We start from the raw sequence: 23,702 nt of genomic DNA, 5'->3' as shown, positions 1-23,702 counted from the left end.
CCACTCCCAATGCCAGCATGTCTGTCACACTGAAAACTTGCTATCAGCCACAGGAGACTGAAAGACAGGCTATAATTGCTAGGATATTTTTTGAGCTGGACTCAACTATGCTGAAAAGTGAGAGCTTAGTAGTTTTAATAGGCAGATAATTTACATATAGGGAGTATTGATACTGTATATCAGTATACAACCTCTGCAGTCCCACTAGCAGAGGAACTAGAGATCAGCTATGCATCTGCCATTCTTCTCCCCCAACATGTTTCATTGCTGAGCACACAGCCACCACCTCAGACTGCCTCTAACTTTTCCATTTGTTTTTCACAATTCACTAATTACTTACAGCTGCCCCCAATCACCATCACCCTGCTTCAAAGACGGATGATGGATTAAGCAGACCTTGCATGCAAATGGCAAAACATGCAAGATGCTGATTGTGAGTACAGATATGTAACTGGAATTTTACAAACCTGCCGATGTTACATGACATGTTGAAAATGTTAAAAATACAGTTGAAAATACAGTTTCTCACTAGGAACATCACCTCCCTGCCAGCACTGCTCTTCTTCTAGTGAAGAGAGCTGCAATATGCCTAAGAGCAAAGAACCAGTGTCTGTAAAGTAACTTGGTTTTATTCATTATCTGGTTTATTTAAACTTTATAGGAAAGGAAGAAGTGAAAAAACAATAAATATATTTATTTTAGTTTGCCACTGCTCTTTTAAATATGAAAAGGAAGCAAAATCTTCTTGATAGGAAAAGTTTGCCATAATGTTTTTACACTGACATACTCAGCAATACTGTGGTGGTGTGATGTGCACCAGCAACTTCTGCCAGTTTACAGTGCTGAAGCAATCTATGCTGTGGTTTTACCACTGGCCTAGCTACAGGCCTTAAATGTCAGTTTGGAAAATGAAGACACAACTGAATCTCTATGATAAATTCTTACAGGGTAGAATCAGCAAGAAACATGCTCCTCAAAGCATGTTTTGAATAGGGGGTCTGTCTCTTATAAATAGAGGTAAAGCAAAGCTTGAAGCCCAGGATACAGGTTTCCATATACTTTTGTCCTATCCAAATTAAAGGATTTAACATTATTGGAATGATACAAGGAATGATAACACGATTTCTCCCATCTCAGTTGCTGCTGACATTGATATGCTTTTCTTATGATTTTCTAATAGAAATTAGGTAAGTGAGAACATTTCCTTGTGACCATAGTGAACAGTATGACTCTTATGCACCATCATATAAATCGTATTAGCTCACAAAACTTACAAAAATATTCATACTGACTATTCAGGTCAGTGGAGCAAATTAGATCTGTCTCATTCTATCTTGCTAGAAAAGAGATGATGTTTCAAGCATGTTCAGTAAAATCCACAGTCCTCACAAATCAGTAGGTTTGCTTTTTGTTTTCCAGTGAAAGAACCACAAAAGACCAGACCTATGAGCATTCAGCAAGCTGAGAGTGCATTATCTGACTACGTTCAGTCAATAAAAGGTACATTACCACGCCATCCTCTGCGTTGCGGTCTAACCCTCACTACCCGCACAGATCTCAACCTCAAATAAATAAGAACATCAGCTAGATCAGCATGATGTAAAACTGGAAGAGGAATTCGTCTTTCTTTCCATGCTCCTCCTAGAGATCTTTGAACTAAGGAAACTATTTTTACTGCAAAACTTTTCCTTCTGAATGGCCTGATCCAGAATGTGCAGAAGTATTTGGGAAGATTGATTTCAGTGGGTCTTTAGGTTTCCATTTAGCAAGATATTAGAGCATGTGCCTAACTTTAAGCACAAAAGTAGTGCTATTGACTTCAGTGGGAACATTTACCTATTCAGAAGAGCTAGGTACATACTTAAACAACTTGCTGAATAGGAGCCTTGGGGCTTTCTAGCCAGATGTCTTGGCAATTTTTGCCATACATTGCTATAATGGGACCCAGCGCTCTCTCTCTCTCTCTCTTTTTTTTTTTTTTTTTTTTTTGTTCTGGCATCCAGCTTTATTCTCATTGGAAAAATAACCTGCAATTGTTTTGCAATAACTAAACTTTGCATTTCATCCATCCTGAAAAAGGGAGTGTCCTTCCTTTATAAGCCTTTATAAGACCTGAGAGTTAGTCAGTAGGATCCTGTAGCAGGGCAGAAAGAGTACTTTAAACTTCAGAACTGCACACTGACACTGATTTTTTCTTGTTGGAAACATTTCTTCAAAGAAGTAAGCTCATGCATAGCAGGTTTTGTTCCATATTTCAGAGAAGTACAAGATTTCCAAAACAGAAAGATCATAGAGAGTTCCACTCCCCCCCCCCAAAAAAAAAAAGAGGAGGGAGGGAGGGAAGAGGTAGAGCTCTGTGCTGATGCTAGTTCAGAATTTGATATGAAGCATCAGATGTGAAATAGTAAGTAATAGAATGAAAAATGATTATATCAGCTTGAGCTTACTGTATATATAACAGCAGAAAATTGGGATTCCAAAATCCTTTAGAAGATGGTTTTGCAATCCAGAAGGATCATCCGAGATCAGACCCTGGATGAGGGACTGTAAGCTACTTGGAGTAATGTGGCACACCAACAGAAAAGATGGCAGCTTGGATATGTAAGCATGATCTGCTCTACTGAAAAGCTGCTGAAGGGTAATGAAGTAAAGGGAAAGCAATAATGAAGAGCAAGGACTGGACTGGGAGAAGTGTCTGGAACTGTACTGCAGTGCTCTAATAGCTGCCATTCTCATTTTAACAGTAATGATCAGGAAGAGGGCTTTAAACAATATTCTAAAGAAATCTCCAGATGATATAAAACTGCAAAGTATTATGAATGCTAATGAGGGCAGAGAAATATTGCTGGGGCCTACAGAAAGCAGGAATACAGGAAGCAAATGAGGTTCTTCAAGGAAAAAATACAAGCTGTAATGGACTAGGGGGGAACTCTGGAAAGGAGGAAGAGGATATTAGGGACCAGCTGCAGAACTGATTAGTAGTCTGTTCTGAATTTTCAACAGGTTGCCAACAAGGGAGACCAATATGCTGTGGTGAAAAATAAGATGTAGCTAATAGGGAAAAACAATCATTATTTTCCTTGGCTTGTGATGTAACAGCATGAGGCAGATTGTATCCTGCCCTTGTGTGCCTGACTTCAAGCAAGCACTGACCTGCAAACTGCTCTTAGCAGGAGCTGAGATGACCTAGGGCAGTCAGCACTGAGAACACTCCAGCACAGGCTACGAGCCACGTCAGAGGAGGGCTAATGCTGGGCTCCAGTAAAACTGGCACAGCCCATAGGGACGCCAGAATGACAGTGCTTACATTTCCCACTTCACCAGTGCCCATGCCCAAGCAGCTATGCTGCCTCTTTCCACCAAAACAGAGATCAAGTTTGGAAGTAGTTTGCAAGGGTCACTGCCTCTCTCAACAGTAAGTTATGGATAGCCCTTCTTCAAGGACTGCCCTACCCCTGGCTCTGGGGGGCAGCCTTCTGTCCCTGCTCTGTTGCTTCCCATTACACTTCTCTGTCCCATCACAGAAGCACCCAGCATTCACATTTGGCATCTCATTCTGAGAGAAACCACAGTAAAATTTTCCTTCACTTCTAAAAAGCCTTATGCCAATATTGTGTTCAGTCATGAAAAGGCAGAAGTGCAGCAACCCTCTAAGTGCTGGCCCCAGGCTGACTACTTGCCACACATACCTCCCAGGGACCTCTGGTTCAGGTATGTTATAAACTTCAGAGGTCAATTAATCTCTTAGTGCTTCACTGTCTTCTCAGTTACATGAAGATGGCAATGCTTTCAAAATCCTTGGTGAGAAGCCATTATATCCACACAAAGCAGTATCACTTTTTTTCCTGGTTTCCATTCTCCATTACATCCCCACATATCCCGTTCTCTCTGACTACTGCTTCCCTTAACTCTGCATTCTGGCTTAGCTCTCAGGTTGCTGTTTCCAGGCTCACCATGGCTGTTGTATGCCACTCTACCTACCTACCTGGATTTCTGGTTTCTCCCCTGACTTCTCCATTTTCCTGGATATCCTGTGCTTCTTGCGTCTCCACCTGCACAACTGTCACTCATGTTCTCTCCTATTTCACCTTCTAGCCACATATTTACAAATGGGAAGACATCTTTAAGTGTTCCAAAATTAAGGCTTTTAGATACAAAGATTTCATTTGGAGGATACGAATGGGAAATGGACAAGAATGAACACATTCATGCTGAATTTCTGACAGTCCTGAGCAAAGCTTTCTTCTGCCTCCATTCCCTGCTACCCCTACAGTTGTGCTGGAAGTTTCACAAGAGAATCAAACTTCAACTCTGAGAAAAATCAACAGAAATAATCACAAAAACAGATGGACATTGCTTAATCCCTAGTATCTGAAGGCAGGATTTTACTCTTGTTTTCAGAAGATTCCTCTTTCTAAAGATCACCATCAACTCAAATCTGGTTTTTGAGCAGAAGCAGTATCTGTCAACTGCAATCTCACTCCTCATTCCCTATCCACACAATGTAAGCTACAGTTCAAAAAGTCATACTTTTTTCAATTCAAATTAAATTCTCTGAACTCTGACAAGAGACCATCTCACTACCGTGTTTTTTTTTTTTTTTTTTTTTTCCTAATTGAAGAAAATAATCCTGGAAACATGGAGACATAACCTTTAGGAAGAATGTTTCCAAAGGCAGCTGCTGTGCTAGTCAGACAAAATGCCTGGACAACAGCAACTGACTTACAGTCAAGGACATGCAGTACTGTGCATTCCCTGACAAACATCGCTAACACAGAACTGAGACTATCCAATGTGGGCGACATAAGGGTTTAATCTACTTTCAGGATATTCTTAGTGGTTGAACTTAACGTTTTTGAAAAACAGCAAAAAGGCCCCTTTCTGCATTCCAGCTTTACTTTGTACCTCTAAGCTGCACGTCAATCCTTCTTCATAAAAGGATGTGCTTAGTACATGCCTTCCTGGGCATATAATGAGCAAGAGTGAAAGGCACAAGAACTGCACTTCAACTTACCTGTAGCAGGATAATGCCTTGTGTTAGGCTTGGCTCACACCACATTTCACCAGTCTGCATCCTCTAAATAACACCATATATGACTGCTAAATATTAACAGCTCAGGAGATTCCCCTGGCTGTACCTCTGCATGAGACCTTCAGTGGGACTGATGCCAGGAGGCTCGTAGAGCTTGTAGAGCAGCACAGCGTAGTCAATAGAAAAGCAGGGTGGCAAAGTGAGGAAACTGGTGCAGTCACTGAGTCACCATGGTGCCAAGAGATGATCCTAGACAAACAGAATGGGATGGGATTCTTCCACTACTTGTGCTACACATGCTAATGTCAGTGTAGGCTAGAGACATGGCTAAAAATAAACTTATGCTGAAGACAATAGCCTATGCAGAGAGATTCAGTCTCACTAAAAAAAACACTGAATGATTTTCACAACAAAATACAAGCAAACACTGGAAACAAACTGCAGTTTAGTTAAAGTTGTCTGGTATTCCAGTGTATTTGTGTACTCTGGACTTCTTCCAAAGCAAACATTGATTTTCTTCTCCCCTTCTCCCCCCGCCTTTTTTTTTTTTTTTTTTTTTTTTTTTTTTTTTGTAAATACATCTGGAAGTCAATACAAATTGTCCTACCATTAACATTAGTCCCATACAAACTGGCTAATACACACCCATAAAACAGAGAGCAAAGTCATTTTTTGTGGTCAAAAGAATAATTTGGCTTCACTTTCAAGTCCTACCACAGATTTCCTGTGTGATCCTGCACAAAAGAGTTAACCTCTTTAAGCATCTCCATCTGCAAAACAGCATAAATAATACCTGCCTTCTTCCCAGCAGTTTATGAGGTTTTGAGGGCATGTCTATACCACAGGTGCTGGCACACCCAAGCTGGCTCCATGTGAGGACTACTAATTGTGTTCCTCATTTTTCTAAGGAATCAAATTAAAATACCCAGGATTCAATTTAGCAAAGTGCTGAGTGCTCAGAACTGCAGTTGAAGTCAAAGGGAATTCTGCTTGGAACAATAAACCAGATACATATTAACTACATAATACTAAGTACTCTGAAAAATAAGCCAAAAACATCTCCAATGGGCACCCAAAATGAGTGAGCACCTCTGTGCCTCAGGTATCCAACTGGAAAACAAAAATAACAACCTTACACGCTTTGGGATGTTGTAAAGATGTTATTCAATCGTACTGTCAAACACTTAGAAGCTAGAATACTAAGTATCATTTAAAAAAAAGACGTAAGGAAATTAATAATTCTGTCTTCAGTGCACAGTGTGAATGGCTTGCAGTAATTAAGACCTGTGGCTGGAGCTTGAGGACAGAAGATGGTAAACAGCTGCTCACTGAGCACGCACCTTTCGTTCAACATCCTGAATAAAGGATAGATCACTGGAACAATTGTATGCAATCACATCGTATAAATCAGAGCCCAAAATAAGGTTATGTAGACAACTTCTGTTATTTCCTACTGTTTGGCTGTCTGTTTTTACAACCATATCATTCCTTTAACACAGCTTTTTCTTAAAATTACATGATCTCAGGATCCACAGATAGAAAACATGAGTCTGATTCCAACTGACTCCTTTGTAAATCAAGAATAATGCATTCGAAATCAATGGAATTAAACTAACACAAGTAAGTTGAATGTTTTGGTCCTGAAAAACACAAGTTACATTTCAGCACTTGGCTTCAGTGTACTATAGCTACACAACAAAATGGGATATTAGCTTTAGTGTACTCTCATTTTCTTTATGTCATTCTTAAAGTCTAATGAAAGCTTACTGAACATGAACAGCAAATATCCTTCTATGTCAGTCATTAAGAACAGTGAAAGTTTTATAATTCCCCAGTAAGAAGCTTCCACCTTTATCACTACTACTCTTCTTCTTAATCTCATAGTTCTAAATTTGAGGGGGTTCACACCTTTTACTCTCTCCCCTAGAAATAGGATAGCACAAGCTATTTGTGGAGTTATCTGAAAAGATTAAGTGACATGTACAAAGCTTCTGTGGAAGAAAGTAATCAGTACAATGCAGAGGATAATAAGGAAGCTGCTTAGGCTAAAGATACTGCTGTGATATAGCCCATTAGGCATTTAATGTAAGAAAAGATAGAAAGATGAAAGAAAAAGAAGAACAAAGAGCAAGGGGGAACAGTTCCTTGTAAAGGAAAGAGGGAAAGAAATAAAGAAAGATATACGACCTTACATTATCTAATTCTTCTAGAAGTGTATACTAACTGGCATTTGTACCACTGAGTTGTATCTGGTCATGTTAGAACATCGTTTGAATAAAATACAGAACTGTGCTGTACGTCTGTTTTAACAAGTGCCAAGCCAAGTGCTTTTCAGAAATGCTTCAGCTCCTCATACCTGCAATGGCATTTTGCAAGATTCTTGACACATGCTAGACACTGCCTGTTGTTTGCCACCCTCCACCCCAGAGGTGACAGTATTTCATGTTGTCTTTTCTCAGCACCTTCAAGAGCATCTGTTTTGACGTTGGTTTCTCTTTCTATTGTGCAGATAAAAAGTCTGGGTGTTGTAAGGCTAAGGTACTGCTCTGTACAGAGGAGTTTGGTGAGACAGAGAGCGAAAGCAAGAAGAGCACAGGTATATTCATTAAAGAGAGAGGGGAAAAAATGCCTTAGATGACATTGTTCATACCATGTTTCATACACACTCCAACTAAGCACCGTAGAGCTGCGATCACCCCCGCAATTTCTTCCACAACTGGAAACACACGTGAATGCCTTATCAGAATAGGATCACTGTCCCATTCTGATGTAGTCCTACTTTGTTTGGCAAATACCATTCTCAAATCTTTAAGCTCCATGAAAACTATGGAAAACAACATGGTGAAAGCAAGGCTTGGTCCCACTGACACTCAAAAAATAATGTGCTGCACAGGGCTTAGGGAGCAAACACGAGAGTAATTGGGCTTTCAGTGGGAGCTGGGCTTTGACATTACACTAGTGTATCTGACAGTGCCTCAGCTAGGAGACTGCTACAGAAAAAGCGAGGCTGGCAGCAGTCTGAGAGGGGGAAATGCCCACCCACATGTGGTACTGAAAGAAGTATACTTGAAGGGCAGATGACTGGCTCCCACTGAGCTAACTCCTGTATTCCAGCCCAAAGTCAAGTGGCATTCAAATTAAAGGACGCTAGCTTTTAAGGATATGCCACAAGGCAAGGAGGACAGATGGGGTATATACGTGTTCACTGCTTCACGGAACATCATACACCCTTTGTGAAACTATTTCAATCCCTTTGAATGCAGCACATAGTGATCTCAGGAGAAAGAGATCTGTGGGCAGATGCAGATGCTGCAAATGCTTATTTCAGCGTGGGCAGCAGAAAAATCATTTCCTGCGGTGCGTCTCAGCTATGTCCACTGTGTTCTAATATCAGGGCTTCTTCTCCTCCTCCTCTCCATAATATGGACATATATTGGCTTTTGCTATCTGCTGCAAAGCTTGCTGTCCATTTGAAGCCTTAATGACAGGCATTTCTTGGTAGCAACAGCACCTTGGTCCTGGATTTTCACAATGAGCTGTGTTTTCAGACCCTGTTTAAGCCTAAACCCATCAAATGGCCTCTCACGGGCCGAGGCACACACTGAACTCACAAAATAGGTGTCTGCTGTGCTTCCAAGGTGACAAGGAGCAACTTAGTAGCACAACTGTGCGCTTGTGTGACTTCATGACGCAGTTGGGTTGGTTTCCTGACACCGGGGAGAGAAGAGCCCATCTTGTGCGGGTGCCTGACAGACTGAAAAGACTAGCAAAGCGAGGGAGGGGTGAGCCGAGGGCACACGCTCACCGCCCCCTTTTCCCGGGGAAATCCCCCCGCCAGGCGAGCTCAGGGCAGGCGCCACGGTGGGCTGGCGTGTTTCGGGAGGGCGAAGGCCCCGCAGCCCTCGGCCGCCAGCCCTCAGCGAGGGCTCCCGCCGCGGGGCGCAGACACGGGCCCGCGGCCCTGCGGGGGGAAGGGCGCCCCGCGGCGGCGGCGGCGGCGAGGGAGGGAGGGAGCGGCCGGGCACTGGCTCCTTGCCGCGCGTATCCACCCCGAGAGGTGGCCCCGGAGCCGCAGCCCTCGTCGCTTCCCACCCTCCCCCTTCCCCACCTCTCCTCCAAAACCGCAGCGGCCGCGCCGCACTCGCTGCGCTGCCAGCCGCGGAGCCGGGCGGGCGGCCCTCGCCGTAGGCACGGCGCGGGGCGGGCGCTGCGCCGCCGCCGCCGCCTGCCCGCCGCCCCTCTGCCATGGCCGGGGCCGGGGGCCAGCTCTGACCATGCTGCTGGGGGCGCCGCGGGCGGGCGGCTGGGATCGCGGCCGGGTGGGCGAGAGGCTGCAGGCGGCCCTGGCCGGCCTCCAGGAGCTCCAGGTGCTGCGGGAGAAGCAGCGGGCGCTGGTGCGGGCCGCCCTGGCCATGCCGCAGCGGCCGCCGGCGGGCGGCGGGGAGCAGCCGCTGCCCGCCCACAGCAAGGAGCACCGGCTGGAGGCCACCCTCGCCGCCCTCAAAGAGCAGCTGGTAAGGGCCGCGCCGCGCCGGGCGCGGGGCTGGCGCGGGCGGGGGGCAGCGGCGCCTCGGGCGGCGGCGGCGGGGCTGCCCCGGGTGCGGGCAGGGGCAGCGGCCGGGCGGCGGCGGGGGGCTGCCGGCGTCGCGGCCGTTATAACGGTCACTGGTCCCGCAACGCGGGAGCTGGCCCGAGAGCGTCCGCGCCGAGGGGAGCGCGGAGGAGGAGGAGGAGCTGCTCGTTCACCGGGGCCGCGAAGCGAGGGACGGTTGGCTCGGGAAATAGCCGCACGTCGAGGAAACGCTGCGGGGTCTGGTGCGGGCGGGCGCGCACACGAACGCGCGTGTGAGCGGCAGGAAATCCCCCCGGGAAGGGTTTGGTGAGACGTAAATACTTTGTTCTTGCGACGGGCCGTGTGATCAAAAGAGAAAAATAATTGAATGCCGGGCCTCGTAATTTGAAGTCCTACACTTGACACTGGCTTTTTTTTTTTTTTTTTTTTTTTTTTTTTTTTTTTTGTGTGTGAAAGAAAGGGAAAAAAAAAAGGCTACATCGGGACTGAAACCTGTTTCGTAAGGGAGACCGCAATCAAAGCGTAGAGGGCTTTAATCTCTAGCGTGGGCAATTACACACTTCGGTAAGCTCAGAGTTAATTCAGAGCGCTTTCCCACCCGGTATTGATGTGAGGCTTGGCGATCGGTTATCCATCAGGTGTGAAAGCAGAAAGGATATGTGCTCGCTGCCGGCAGTTTTATCGTACAGCATCTCGGGATGAAAATTGGCTTTAACCTTCAAGGAAACCTAACCACTGCATGTGAAAACACAGCAGCAGGAGTATCTTGATTAAAGTAAAAAAAAAATGCAAGACAAGTAGATTGCCAACCACTTGCCACTAGTGATTGCATATCGTTAATAATTTTAACTAATAGCTTCATCTATGTGTATATATATATTTACAAAAAGAATAAAGAACATTTATCCCCTGTCTGGGGCCACTGGATTAATAGAAACACCCAAAGACCTCTGACCATAGTGGCTGTTCATTTTTTTTATGTCAGCTGCTGTGCTTTTATTACTCATTAGTTATATATTTTTTCAAATACGGTTTGAAAATAGAAGAGTAGTTTGTCAGGGCTTTACTGTCACCTTACAGGCTTTCAAGGACATGGGAGAAACCAGTCTTTAAAATTTTGCCTTTAGAACTGCAGGAGTCACAAGAATTAGGGTATCTTAGCGCGTACTGGAAAAGGATGGATTTCACCAGTAGGTGCCACTGCAGTTATGGGAAACATGTGGCTCACTGTTTTCTGGGTTGCCTGGAAAGTGTTCAGAAAGCTTTAAAAGCACTGCTCAGAACTATATAAATCTACGGGCATGTTCTTCAGCGAAACTGCAATTATTGTAAATGCTTAAAGTAGTGACAAAAAGCTCCTCCAATTGATCTGTGGCTGCTGGACGCTTTCCAGACTGGCATAGCTGGTAGCTTTCTAATGTTTTTTCACCTCTGATTTGCAGACACGTACTTGAGTAGGTACGGATGTCCATTTTGCTCAATAGCAAAATAAAGCCAACTGATAAAAAGGTTTTCAGATCTTAAGAGCCCAGAGACTATACACTGAAAATTACTTCTCAGTGACTCATGGGCAGCATGTCACACTCAAAGCCTTGAAAATTTTGTTCGTAATCATAGAAAATTAAGTTAAAACTAAAAGCAGTGGAAAATGCAAAGTGCAGCATTGCTTATGGAATATTATTGTTGTTGCTCTTGGCCCGGGGAAAACAAAGTATGTGATGATTGCTCTATAAGCTTTCTGAGAAACTCATTAACAATGGAAATGTAGCTTTGTCTTGCTGTGCAGCTTTTACCAAGTTTCAAGCAGGGCTATAGCCTTGGGCTGAAGTGAGGTCCTAGTTTAGTTCAGAAAAAGTTTGATCCCTGCAACATAAAGCTGTATCTGCCCATGCTGGCTCAAGGCTTCTCAGCAGTGGAAGCAAAACTGACAAGGAGTCAGGCCAAGGTTCTCTTACGATGGGAAGGAGAGAAATGGAAGAACAGAGGCAGTATTGTGGGGAGTCAAGTGCCACCAGCAGAAACATGAGGAGAGCCATCAGGTCCTGAAAAGACCACTAGCTAATGCCACTGTAACATCCCAATCCCTTGCCTGTGACAGCTGCCAGCCGGCCTACATGGGAATCTGGCATCAACTGCAAGGCCATGGGCTTTCTGCCACCTCTAGCAGTCTGCTGTCTTCAGCTGCCTCCTCCTTTGTCTCCACTAGTGGCTCACTTTGGTGTCCAGGAGCTCTTCTGACAGCTGCAAGTTACTGCAGCCCAGGCAGGACCATTCTACATGGAAGAAGCAGAGTTAAGTGACACCATCTACCAAAGACTGGTCTCTTGGCCAAACCATATTATGGTGGCCTAGAAGAGAAAGAAGAGATGCAAGTTCAAGCTAATAAAAAGAAAGAAATCTGTAACACTCTCACTGTGTAACTAGGTAGATACTTAAGGCAGCAGCATCCAATATTTCTCTATTGGTTCCTCAGAGAACATTATCTATAAAATAATGATTTGATTTGAGTGCAATAATTTTTGTTTTACAAGATTTCAGGTGGCTTATCGCATTATAAAAATGTAGAAAAGGGACACAGCTTATACTGGATAAAGAAAACAGTCAATATTCTGCATTTTGCTTGGTCTTCTTCACCTTACACTAGTTTCAAATAGAAGAAAACATCTTTTAAACATAGGATATCTTTTAAAAATGATTTTTTTAAGTTAAGTTAGTTGTATAAATTCAAGCCTTTCTCAATGGAGGGAAATAGATGCTTCTGAAAGGCACTCATTCAGCTCACCCTGGGATAAGGGTGTCAGAGAGGTGAGATTAATTTCCGTCTGAAACTGTCTATTTTGCCCTGACAATTACAAAAAGACCCAAGGGTGGCCACATTTTAGATGTGCAAAACTAGCTAAGGTTAATGCTCTTGTTTATACATTCCAAAATACCATTAGATTAATAAAATTGTTAGATCCTAATCTGCACCCATAGAAGTAAATGGCAAGGCTCCCTTTAGTTTCAGAAATTAATAGTTAAGCAAAATAGGCAAATGTAACTAGTAGTTTTTGGTGCCTTGATTTGGCTTGCCAATTTGTGATGACCCATAGGAACTTTTTAGAGAATGTTCTTCTTTCTGAAAAACAAGTGTCACGAAGGTATCTCAAACTGGGTTTCCAAAGACAGGATGCCGTTGGTAGTACAAGAAGATTTTGAGAATACAGACCTGCATTTTCTGGACAAGAAAGGTGTTTACCTTTCCTTCCCTGCATGGTGCAGCCTACAGAAGTCTTCACAGCTGCATTGCCCAAAGCAAACAGATGGTTTCACCTGCAAGGTTTTGTCTCATGTAAAATTCATGTTATGAATTGAGAAAGAGTGTATTTAGGGCTTATTGTTCTAGGTACTCCTTACTGTGGTTATTAGAACAATAACAACAGTAAACCTTAAGCAATTACACCGGAAAAGTCATCAGTATCGTTTGAGGAGCTAATTGTCTTGGATTGCAGGAGTTAACTGAAAGATCAAAGCTATGAAATCTGCCAGAAACATGAAAACCCAAAGCTATAGGACACCATGAAAGGGTTAAAAATGATGGTGTAAATCATGTGTGTTGGTTAAAATGCTGTAAAAGCGCAGACAGAACCTGGAGGTATAATAAATAATCTTTGAATACCTGAGAGCCTTGTGGCCTCTCTGCCATTAATCAGAAACCACAGACTGAGAGATTGGCTGGCAAAACATTAATCATTAAGCAATTAATTCCAGCCGTGAAAACAACTTTGTGATTTCCTGAGTAGGTGGGATTGAAGGAGGCATGACATATTTTTGTTTCTTAACTATAAAGAAAATAAAGAAGTACTAGGGAGGTTATATATTCATCATTCAGGTGGGACAGAAAATCTGCTTTATCCAATTCTTCCTTAGCTTTGTGTTTATGTGAAACAGGAAGAGTGAAAATCACTACCTATTTTCTTAGGAAGCAGTAATAAGCATATTGAACATAAAGCTTTCTACCTTTGTGAGAGACTAACAAAAAGGACCTTTATTTCTTGTGTCTTATATTTTGCTCTAGTTCTCTATAATTACAAAGCAGGCTAGAAATACGGTTTTATTCTTCTGGGCAACATCACCAACTAAAACAATTGTCTTGTGAGCCTCATGACATCTGTTTTTTTTTTCTCTCTCTCTCTCTCTTTCTTGAATCTTCATTTCTGATTATTTCTTCATTACATCAGGTTCTTAGCTCTTCTTTGTTTTTACTATTTATAGCGATGGATAAACCTGAAAATGCAGGACTTAAAAGCTGAATAATTGGAACACAAGGACAGCAGAATTGAAAATGTATACATACTGATTTTGATTTTTCTGCATATCATTTAATGTTGCAGATACTTTAATTAGTTTAAGGGACCTTGAGGTTTTTTTTCCTTTTTTTTTTCTTTTTTTTTGTTTTGTTTTGTTTTCAGGGTTGGAAATGCTGCTAGAACTACCACTGATATTTCCAAATCTGAAATATATGCTTTAAAAAAAACCTTAATCATGTTTTTTTTGCCATTACTGAATGGAAACCTGGCCCCTTAGGGGCTATGAGCACAACTTTACAATTAACTCACAGAGACTACCCTTCTGGAAAGTCTTGTAGAATGTATAGTTAAGTGTGATATAATTAGAAGTTGCCTAAATACCTTTGTCAGCTTGGGCCCAGATAATTTGCCAAGCCATGTGAGAAGTTTGTGACCGAAACCAGCCATGGCTGTTTGGCTGGTACCCTAATGACTGGCCATCTGCCTCTCTAGGCTGACTGCACAAACATGGGGGGAGCAACTCCACTAGCCGTTTTCTCAGGTCAGCCTGGTCAGTTATTGTAATGGGCACAGGCCCTTGTTGATGGCTTCTAAAGGATTATTCATTAGTTTGACACACCATTTATTTTAAATACGCTCGTTTTCATGGGAAGATTCAAATACCATCTTCTGCTTGAATAAAGTGTGTGGAAGTATCTAGTGATGAGACATACAAGGGAAACTTTCAGCAAAATAAAGAGATGTCACAGTTCATGCCGTGTACCCATTCAGCTGTGAAGAGATGTCAGCAAAGCTTAAGGGGTGTGCAGAATTAAGTATGCTACCTGTACTTCATATGGCAATAAGACAGCTTTATATGCAGTAGTTTCCTTTCATCAGAAAGTGTTTTAGACTGCAAGTGTCTTAGAGTGCTTTCAGACTATCCATAATGTTTATCTCATTCTCCACTCAGCTGCAGTGTTGGCAAAATGGGGTACATCAATGTGTTAATTGAGGAAAGATTGCCATTGTCTGTAGAGTGATACAGTTCCTGCCATGGGTGTAACAAAAAGGGAAGCTAAAAATAATTTTTCCAGTATGAAAAGTATTGAGAAAATCTTCAGCTAGACAGAAGAAAATATATTTTGAGAAAAATGTTTTGTACTTGCACGTTATTTCAGTCTCATTAAAGAGAGCCAATTGCAGCAGTGCCTAGCTAAGCAAAACATTTTATGAGCGCGTAATCTGTCCGGCACAGATGGCCTGAATTCGTGAATTGCCACTGAGATTCTAACTGTGATTATTCTTAATTTCCACCTTCTTTCCTCAACTTATCGATTAGTCTCATTTGAGGAGACAGGATGTCGGCTTGAAAAGCCACCTGGATCAACTAGACCAGCAAATAAGCGAGCTGAAACTGGACGTCAGTAAGACCTCCAGTGAATACCTGGACAGTGACAGCCGGCCCAGCTCAGGTAATGTGCATTTGGTCATTTATTGAGTATTGTGCTAATAGAACTGAAAGATGTGGACTGCTAAACAAACTCCGTATATTATTTGAGCAGAAACAGTGTCTGTGGGCTGAGGTGGAGAATAGTGACCTGGCACAGAGCACACATGTTGGGATGATAGGAGTCTTCCAACAAAGCTGGTGTAACTGGAAAATGCTGTTTTATTCATGCAGAAAATTTTCTCTGCAAGTATAAAAAATGTTGATGAAAATGGGCATTTTAGCCACAAGCAGAAGGAGGAGGAGGATAGAGTGATTAATCCATTGCAGACCTTATTCAGTGCAGAATGGCCACTGACAAAGTGGCTAGAATACTTCCTAGGAGTAAGGGAGACCAACATCAACGTCAGTGCTCTGCTTGAATCAGAGAAGGCTCTCTAAAGCCTTTAGGATCAGTATCACTGCTGCAGTCTGGCCTAATGAATGTTTGATCAGTTATATAAAAATGAAACAGTTCTATTAAAAACACTCTGAGAAAAGCTACTCCAGCCATTTACTGGCTAAAGTTCTCACAGACCAAGGGAGACTGAGTTTCAAGTGACTAGTCTGATTGATTCACACAGAGAGCTGAAATGTGGCCTTATATAGATAGAATATCTGTTAAAAAGAGTTCCTGTTATCTAGTGTGAAACAATAGGAGTACCTCTTTTCAAGAATTTTGAAGTGAGACAAGGAAAGAAATTTTTGTTGGAATCATGAAAACTTGTATGATACAGGGAAAATCATTTCATGCTCATCTGTATATATACACATTAATAATTAATACTTTTCTGAAATGTTATAAAAATACTGAGTAGAGATAAAACATCGTCCCATTAACTACTTCTCCTAATAGTTTTCAACCATTTTTCCTAAGTACAATTTGTATTAACATTATGTGTATTTTTGCAGGCTTATAGTTGTAGTGGCTATAAGAAGTACACAGTTCTGTGAGTGTTTCCGTTCAAGAATAATGTGATTAGACATATACACGTAGTTCTAAGGAATCAGCTTGCTTTTCTTTGTTTGCTTTATATAGAGAGGACTAATAAAAATTCCTATCTTTAAGTTACAAAAAGCCATATTTAATACAACTTTCACGATTAATTGGCAATAGCCACAAGACTTGAAGGGAAAAGATAGCCTCTGTTCTGTGCCCTTACATGTTCCAGCTGTCTTAGGCTTGGCTGCTCTGATCACAGGCTAGTTTTACTCTACTTTCCAATCTTGGCACCTAGCCAAGTTACAATGGCATAAGATGGCCCTATTTTGTACTTATTGCATAATAATCACCAAAGAAGTTCTCCAGTGAAGAACTAGGCATAATGGTGCTGCACTCACCCCGTCCCACCTCAGAATTAAGCATGTATGTGCTGGCTCATGACCTAAGTAAATATGCAGAAGCCCAATAAAATCTATTGAGTTGGAGTATGTCTCTCCAAAAGTTACCCTCAGAAATGATCATAAATCTAGATCTGTAGCAAACAGCAAAGGGAGATTTATTTTATGCATTTTTCTTCCACAGAGCATGTTTAGTCACTGTAAATCATAACGATTTTCCTATTTATTTTAACTCTGCAGGTTTCTATGACTTGAGTGATGGCGGCTCTTGCTCGCTCTCCAATTCCTGCACCTCTGTGTACAGCGAGTCCATCTCCTCCTCCCACACCAGTCTCTTGCCCTGCTCTCAAAACCCTAAAGCAAGGCTCAGTGTGTTTGATTACCGACCTAAGTCTGCAGATGAAACTACTGTACACACCGCCAGTTTCCAACAGCAAGGAACCTATGTCAACGATGGATGTTGGATTACAGCTAACATGGACATTTCTGGGACTCCAGCCAGGTCCCGACCAAGGCCAGTTTCCACAGGTAATCGACTGCAGAAATGTATGCTCATCCAAGAGAAAGGGAAAATCCCAGTTATTACTTTTAGAAGCTAATATACCAAGAGTGTAATTAATATACAGCGCTAATTTTAAATACACAAAGTAAGAATTAAATTAAACCACACGGCCAAACCATATACTGTCCAACTTTCACTTGTCTCATACTCAGGTGCTTTTAAAACAACAAGTAAAGATGACAAAGATAGAAATAAAAAGTATTTAAATGCATGAGGTAAAATTGTCATGAACGTCTAGATACCATTTTAATGTACCTGTTTATGAAGTAGAAAAATTTCAGTGTTTGCATGAAATGACATGGATGTATACAAGTACAAGGTAAATTCAGTATTAGAGCTGTTATATTCTACTAAGAAAGCTTTTATAAAAATCTAAGGAGAAGGAGGTAGCTCTTCCAGATTGAGTGTCTCTTTTCTCAATCACTTGTCAGATGAGTGTGATAATACCTATTACCTAACCATCTTTATTCAAATTTCTGTGGACTCCAATATTGTCCTTTTTCATACTTGTATTATGTAATGTTAGGGATAGCAGACACCAAAGATTAATGGACTACCTAGAAACCAGCTTTGAGCCTAATGTTGGATCAAGTCACAGAGAACATCATTTCAAATGTGGTGTCACTTTGATTCTTTTCCGCTGCTTCTGGACCTGAGCTAGTTCATCTCTGGCTTGCTTAGAGCAGAAACAAAGGCCATGGATGATGTACTTGGCCGTACAGACATACCTGAGTTGATGGTGGTCAGTTACAGCCTAACAGCTTCTTGGAGGTTAGGGGTGGAGCTGAGCGCAGTGGTCCCTGGCGCCTGTATTCAGGTTACAGAATTGATGTTGTATCAGAAACTTCACCGCTTTGCAACATTTTGCTAAGACACCCAAGGCTTTATGATTCTGGATATGGAGATAGACTAGCAAGAGAGTATGCTAGTTGATGTTAAATAGTGATGTGCAAGTCAAGGTTCAACCCCTCTTCCTTTCTTTCTTCTTCCTGGCTACAAACCCTTAGCTTCTTCAGTGTGAGAACCATAAATAGATGGGTTGTTGTCTCCACATAGACCTGAAGGGAAAAAAAAATCCTGCAAAACTGACCATGTCACAGGGAGATTGGATGACATTATGTCAGAAGAACATCAACTGGAGAGGAGAAGAAACTTTTTTCACTCCTTAGCTTGCCCCCCACCTGTGTAACTGGGCCAGGTGCAAATGGGCTACTACTTCTTTCAGTAGCAGCAGGAGGGCTTCCTGAAACCCAGCAGAGACATTCTTGTGAGCCCTTCAACCAGAGCTTTGCACTGGTTGAGAGTCACAGATCCTTTGATTGAATTTTGGGGTTTCTGTTTGTTTTGTACTGGGATAAAATATTTTTGCTAAAAGTTTGCAATCTTGGTTTAGATCCTTTCTTGCCTCACTGCAGATAAATTAATGAGTCTGGGTTCCTCCTGTGAAAGCATATATCATCTTGAGCTAGAACATGGGTTAGAATTTTGTCTTTTCTTTTAACATAGTGCTGAGAACAAATCAGTTTGTGATAGAACAAGCCTTTTTCACAGAACTTTTGTGCTGCACAGTATGTAAAACCAAGGCAAAAAGAGAGCACTGTCAACAGTTGCCTTAATGTATTTTCATAATGAAAATACATTACTTGAGACATCATCATCCTGATCTTTGCTGTAACAGGTCTGTAAGTGCCTCAGGTAGGACAGTGCAGACAACTCCAAATTTTGAAGTCTCCCATAAACTTCCTCTAACAAGACAGAAATAGTCACTGTAAGTGACTTACCTAGTTGGGCCGGATGCTTGGGTTTGCTCTGGCAGCAGGAAGCAGTGACAAAATTAGCTAGCTGAGGATTTGTTGGCATTACAGTCTTCACTGTCATGCTGAGAAATCCAGGCTAATTACAGATGGTGCTTCCGGTACCAGAAGTAATAAAATTGCAATACCATAGTGCTCTGCTGGATGACTTGTTTCAGTAGAGTACTGTCCTAACACAGCTGTCCTAACACAGCTGTCCTGCTCTTAGAGCACGATCTGACTCTGAGTCACAGCTCCTGAGGAGATGCTCCTGAGACGAAGCAGGGCAACAATCAAGTGTAACTAACAGCAACCTTGAGAGTACTCCAAGATTTAAGAGATCTGAATTGGTGGTCGTAAATGCCATCTTCAGGGACTGAACCTCTGTCTGCCTGAGTATTTACCATTAGAACTTCTTATCCTCTGTCAAGGTAAAAAGGATTTTTCATCCACTCTTATACACATTTAATGTTGACTTTTTAGAAACCCATACGTGGAATTTTACCATTCCTGTTTTTCTGCCATTCAGTAAAACCTCAGAGTATTTCCTGCCGGAATCAAAGGTTCTAAAAACTTTGAATGTAAAACAAGTGAATTGCTTGAGAAAGCCATGAGACTGGTAATGCTATTGGAGGAGGAGCCAGAATTCAGAGTTAACCATTAAAAACCATGCCACAAACTGTTTATATGCTGAAAATTTCAGGAATAGATTGGTTATAGTGAAAAGAAATAAGACACTTAGCCAGAGGAAGCCTTCATCTTATCTTAGGGGAAAGTATTAACAAATTATGTTTGTTGCATTAGATAATTTTGCATGACATTCAACTTTAAGCTTTCTGGTGCTTGATTCACTTTTCATTTCTACTCAGAAATAAAAATAATTCATTATTTTTGTTTGTTTTGTTGAATTCCTGTTAGTCTATGAAGTTCTAGAACATTTTTCTATATACACAGGTTTATTTTCTTCTAAGTAGCAGAGTTTAAATTACCTGCATTGGCATTAAAAGACATTCTAATCTCCTTTGTGCTCAGGTGAACAAAAGCTCTGAAGTAATTCAGTGTTCTTGGAGGACTGAAACTTTTTTCCTCCTTCATGCTATCAGTTTTAGTAAAAGCTGGCACATCCTACTGAAATAGTGCTAATAACATAAGCCAGCTTGAGTGTAATTGTCTGTGATTTAATTAGGTTATTTTTTTTCATCCAATGTGTAGGTGACTTGGAAAGACTCAATCCAGCAGACACTAGATTTCAGAAAGAGACAGATCCCAAGTCCATATTGCCTTTGTGCCATACAGGAGAACTGCAGTTGCTCGGCGTGGATTCCAAATTCCAGAATGATTTGGTCTCCAAGAATGGCATTGATGTGTATCCTTACCCAAGCCCCCTTCATGCAGTGGCTTTACAAAGCCCCCTTTTCTCCCTGGTGGGGACATCCCCAGAAGCAGACCTCCAGCCTCCCCCCAGCAGACCTCTGCCTAGTATGATGGGTCCCAGCTTGATTAGGACTAGGCCAACCACTGAGGCGAAACCAGGGGGTTACATCAATAAATTACTCCAGCTGACGAGATGCAAAGGAAATAATCGGGCTGATGCCAGTGAGCAGATTTTGACAAAGAGCCAGCCATCCACAATGCACCAGAGACTCATTATAACCCCCAGTGCTGGTGGAGTGAAAATTAACAGCAGCAGTAGCCAGCTGGAAAAACAAGTGAGCTCCCTGGAAAGCAACAAAGCTGAAGGGAAGTTCCAGAGAGATGTGCCGGAGGGGGAATGTGCCAAGCAGCAGGAGATAGCATGCTCTCTGGATGGAGAACAGCCATCTACCACGCCTGACACAGAGCTTTCAGCTGTGAATACTTGTTATCCTGCCAAGTCAGCAGCAAGGGGCTCTCCTCTGGCAGAAGCAATGGAGAGTAGCGAGGAGCACAGTTCATCCTGCTCACAGCTATGCCAGGATGACTCCAGCCTTGGCACATGGAACCCTAAACCTGTCCCATCCAGAAAGCTGCCCCTCAAAAGATGTGGAAATCCCAAACTGACTAACTCTGGGGGTCATGAACGAGCAGCACGGAGTGAGTTTGTTCATGCTCAGTTCGTCCCTGCAGAATCCCACCAGGTCCGGGTCAAGTTTGCCAGCTCCAAAACAAAGGCAGTAAAGATAAAGAGAAGAAACAGTGAAAAGGCGCTTCGGCCTGGGAAGCAGGCCTTCTGCACGGAAAAGGCAAGAGGGCTCCATGGAGCTGCCAGGCTGCCTGCCGAGTGGAATCAGCCCCAAAGGCCACACGGAATAAAGAACCTTGCGCGGAGACCTTCGTATTCAGGTGATGTGACTGGCAGGTCATGCTCAGAATCTAGCCTATTGCCTGCACAGCTCAGACTACTCCCCATGCCATCCAGGCCGGAGCTCTACAGGGCTTCTGCCAATGCACTGTATTCCCTCGAAGCCGCTTACGTAGACACAGCCACCAAGAAGAAGCAGCGCAAGTGGCAATCCACAGTGGAGATCTCTGCCAAGGCCCACCTGGCCAACCTCTCTAGTGGCTTTGGTCTCGGGGCACCAAGGCAGCCAGCAAGAAGAGCTGGTGTCATGCGTACTGTTAGTATGAGGGCTCGCTCAAAGAGTCATCATCCGGAAGCTAATGCCAAAAGTGAGTCAGACCACTCTGAGTACTCTGCAGAGTGTGCTTCTCTCTTTCATTCCACCATCGCAGAGACCAGTGAAGGGGAGGTCAGCGATTTCACAGCTAACCGTTTTGGGGACAGTGAGTCCAGCGAAAGCGATTTGGATGGCAGCAGTAGCAGCAGCAGCCTTGCCCTTGACTATGATGAGGGTGATGAAAGTGAGCTGATTTGGCCTGAAGCTTCTGTCAGACAATCGGGGTCTGTCCAGGCCTCTTCCAAGCCTCTTCCCCCGGTTCCCAAAATCTGTCGCATCAAAGCTTCAAAGGCACTGAAGAAGAAGATTAGGAGATTCCAGCCTGCCTCTCTAAAGGTTATGACCATGGTTTAAGGGAGAGCAATCATCTGTTTATCCAAGTGAGGCATCCTGCTAGCTCTCCTTTGCTAAACAGAAGAACTGATGTGCAATTGATGTTGCTTAAACAAACTGTGAACAATCCCTGAATCAACACAAGGGATCTTTTAATTTGTTAATGCCTGGATGGAAATGTCACTGTATCTGATTTCCTCTTTTGCCATTTATTCTGTAAATAAGGATCTATGTATATTGTGTGATGCCTTTTCTTACTATGCAGAAGGGTCATCATGGTGAAAATGAAATGTTAATATGAGATGACATGCCCAAACAACCTGTGCTGGAAGATTTTGCAGGCAGGCTCTTGATCACTTTTTGTCCATGTGCACTCACAAAAACAGTCTTGGACACAAAGGCCTCCCAAGAAGAGCTCTTCCCCAAATGGAGATGTGGCAGCTTCTCTCTCTCTTGTGAGGAGTTCTCTGCAGTCTGAAGCATTAACCAACCACCTGTCACTGTGCTTACATGGAAAAGCTCTCAGTGCTCTCCATAGTTTTACTCTCTTTCATATGAACTGTTCACATATGGTCACAACATCAGGAAGACAAGTTTGTTCCTCAATAGGAACATTTTATGCTTAAGCAAGAAGGCAAATGTATTTGTGAATGAGAACAGGACTTCACTCCATTTCCTGTTTTCAAAATTTGAGAGTATAGGGGTTTTTCTAACCCCATCTTTATGATGTTCCATGTTATTGTTCATTTATTGAATGCATAAAAGAACATGAAGAGGGGTCAGTTCCACAGCATGTGAATAGCTGGGACTGACGATATAGCTTTGCCCTGAAATTGCAAACTCAATAAATACTATTTAACGTACTTCTGAAAACTATTTTTGTCTGGCTTTCATGTCTAAAGAAAATTATTCTGAACTCTGGACAAAGGATAGAAAATGTAAATATTCTGACATGTCACAGGAATGCAGAGGAGCATTCTCTAATGGAGCAGACTTTTTTTGAATCACTTCGCAGAGGCATTCCTTTTTATTATTCAGAGGGTCGCTATAGGTCATCATGACCAGGGTCCTTATAGCCTCTGCTTCAAAAGCCTGGTTCTGCACCTGCTGCTGTATAAGTGAATTTAAAAAACAAACTTGTACTGAGGACAGGCACACATACACACACACACACTATTTTGAATGCCCTTGAGAGTACCTGTATGAAGATTTGAATTGATTACTAAACTGATGAAGGGGTTTTTTTGTGTGTTCAAACAAGCAGTCCTAATGCTTTTCTCTGAGCACAGCAATCTGGAGGCTGAGCTGAAATTCACCCAGTGTTTACCAAAGATCAGGTATTATCCTCCTACCCTGTTTCAATACCCTATCTGAATACATTCCTGGCCTAGGAGACGTAGGCATTACCTCATTCAGGGAATATACTGGCTCTGAAACAAAAGGCATGTGCTCAGCAGAAACTGTGGGTAAAAGTGCTTGTTTACTCCAAGGATTCCTTAGCAAACAGAAGTATTGAAAGATTAAATTTTTAAACCCATGCCTTCTGTTTTTCGGAAGCTATGTTATGTTTTTAAGCCACTCTGTTTTTTTCTAAATATTTTTGTAAAATGAGGTACAGAAAAGTAAAAGTTACAAGGTGAATTAATATATTGAA

General features: G+C 42.5%; 1 protein-coding gene across 1 annotated transcript; it reads left to right on the top strand.

The window, feature by feature from the left end:
• The first annotated feature begins 9,278 nt into the window (after positions 1-9,278).
• On the top strand, positions 9,279-22,903 carry DACT2 (dishevelled binding antagonist of beta catenin 2). Its single transcript, XM_062573663.1, has 4 exons — positions 9,279-9,546; positions 15,216-15,348; positions 16,944-17,231; positions 20,271-22,903. The coding sequence occupies exons 1-4, from the start codon at positions 9,307-9,309 to the stop codon at positions 22,067-22,069; spliced, it is 2,460 nt and encodes an 819-aa protein (XP_062429647.1). The 5' UTR covers positions 9,279-9,306; the 3' UTR covers positions 22,070-22,903.
• The last annotated feature ends 799 nt before the right edge of the window (positions 22,904-23,702 follow it).

The sequence above is a fragment of the Rhea pennata genome, chromosome 3, assembly GCF_028389875.1.
Source record: "Rhea pennata isolate bPtePen1 chromosome 3, bPtePen1.pri, whole genome shotgun sequence".
NCBI classification, from domain to species: Eukaryota; Metazoa; Chordata; class Aves; order Rheiformes; family Rheidae; genus Rhea; species Rhea pennata.
The sequence above is the reverse complement of the archived record's forward strand: the minus strand, read 5'-3'. Positions and strand labels throughout refer to the sequence as shown.

Bases quoted from the DNA above. Each gene is read 5' to 3' on its own strand.
- DACT2 (XM_062573663.1), top strand. From the start codon at position 9,307: ATGCTGCTGGGGGCGCCGCGGGCGGGCGGCTGGGATCGCGGCCGGGTG. The intron at 9,547-15,215 runs GTAAGGGCCGCG...CTTATCGATTAG, and splicing joins CCGCCCTCAAAGAGCAGCTG to TCTCATTTGAGGAGACAGGA. The intron at 15,349-16,943 runs GTAATGTGCATT...TTAACTCTGCAG, and splicing joins TGACAGCCGGCCCAGCTCAG to GTTTCTATGACTTGAGTGAT.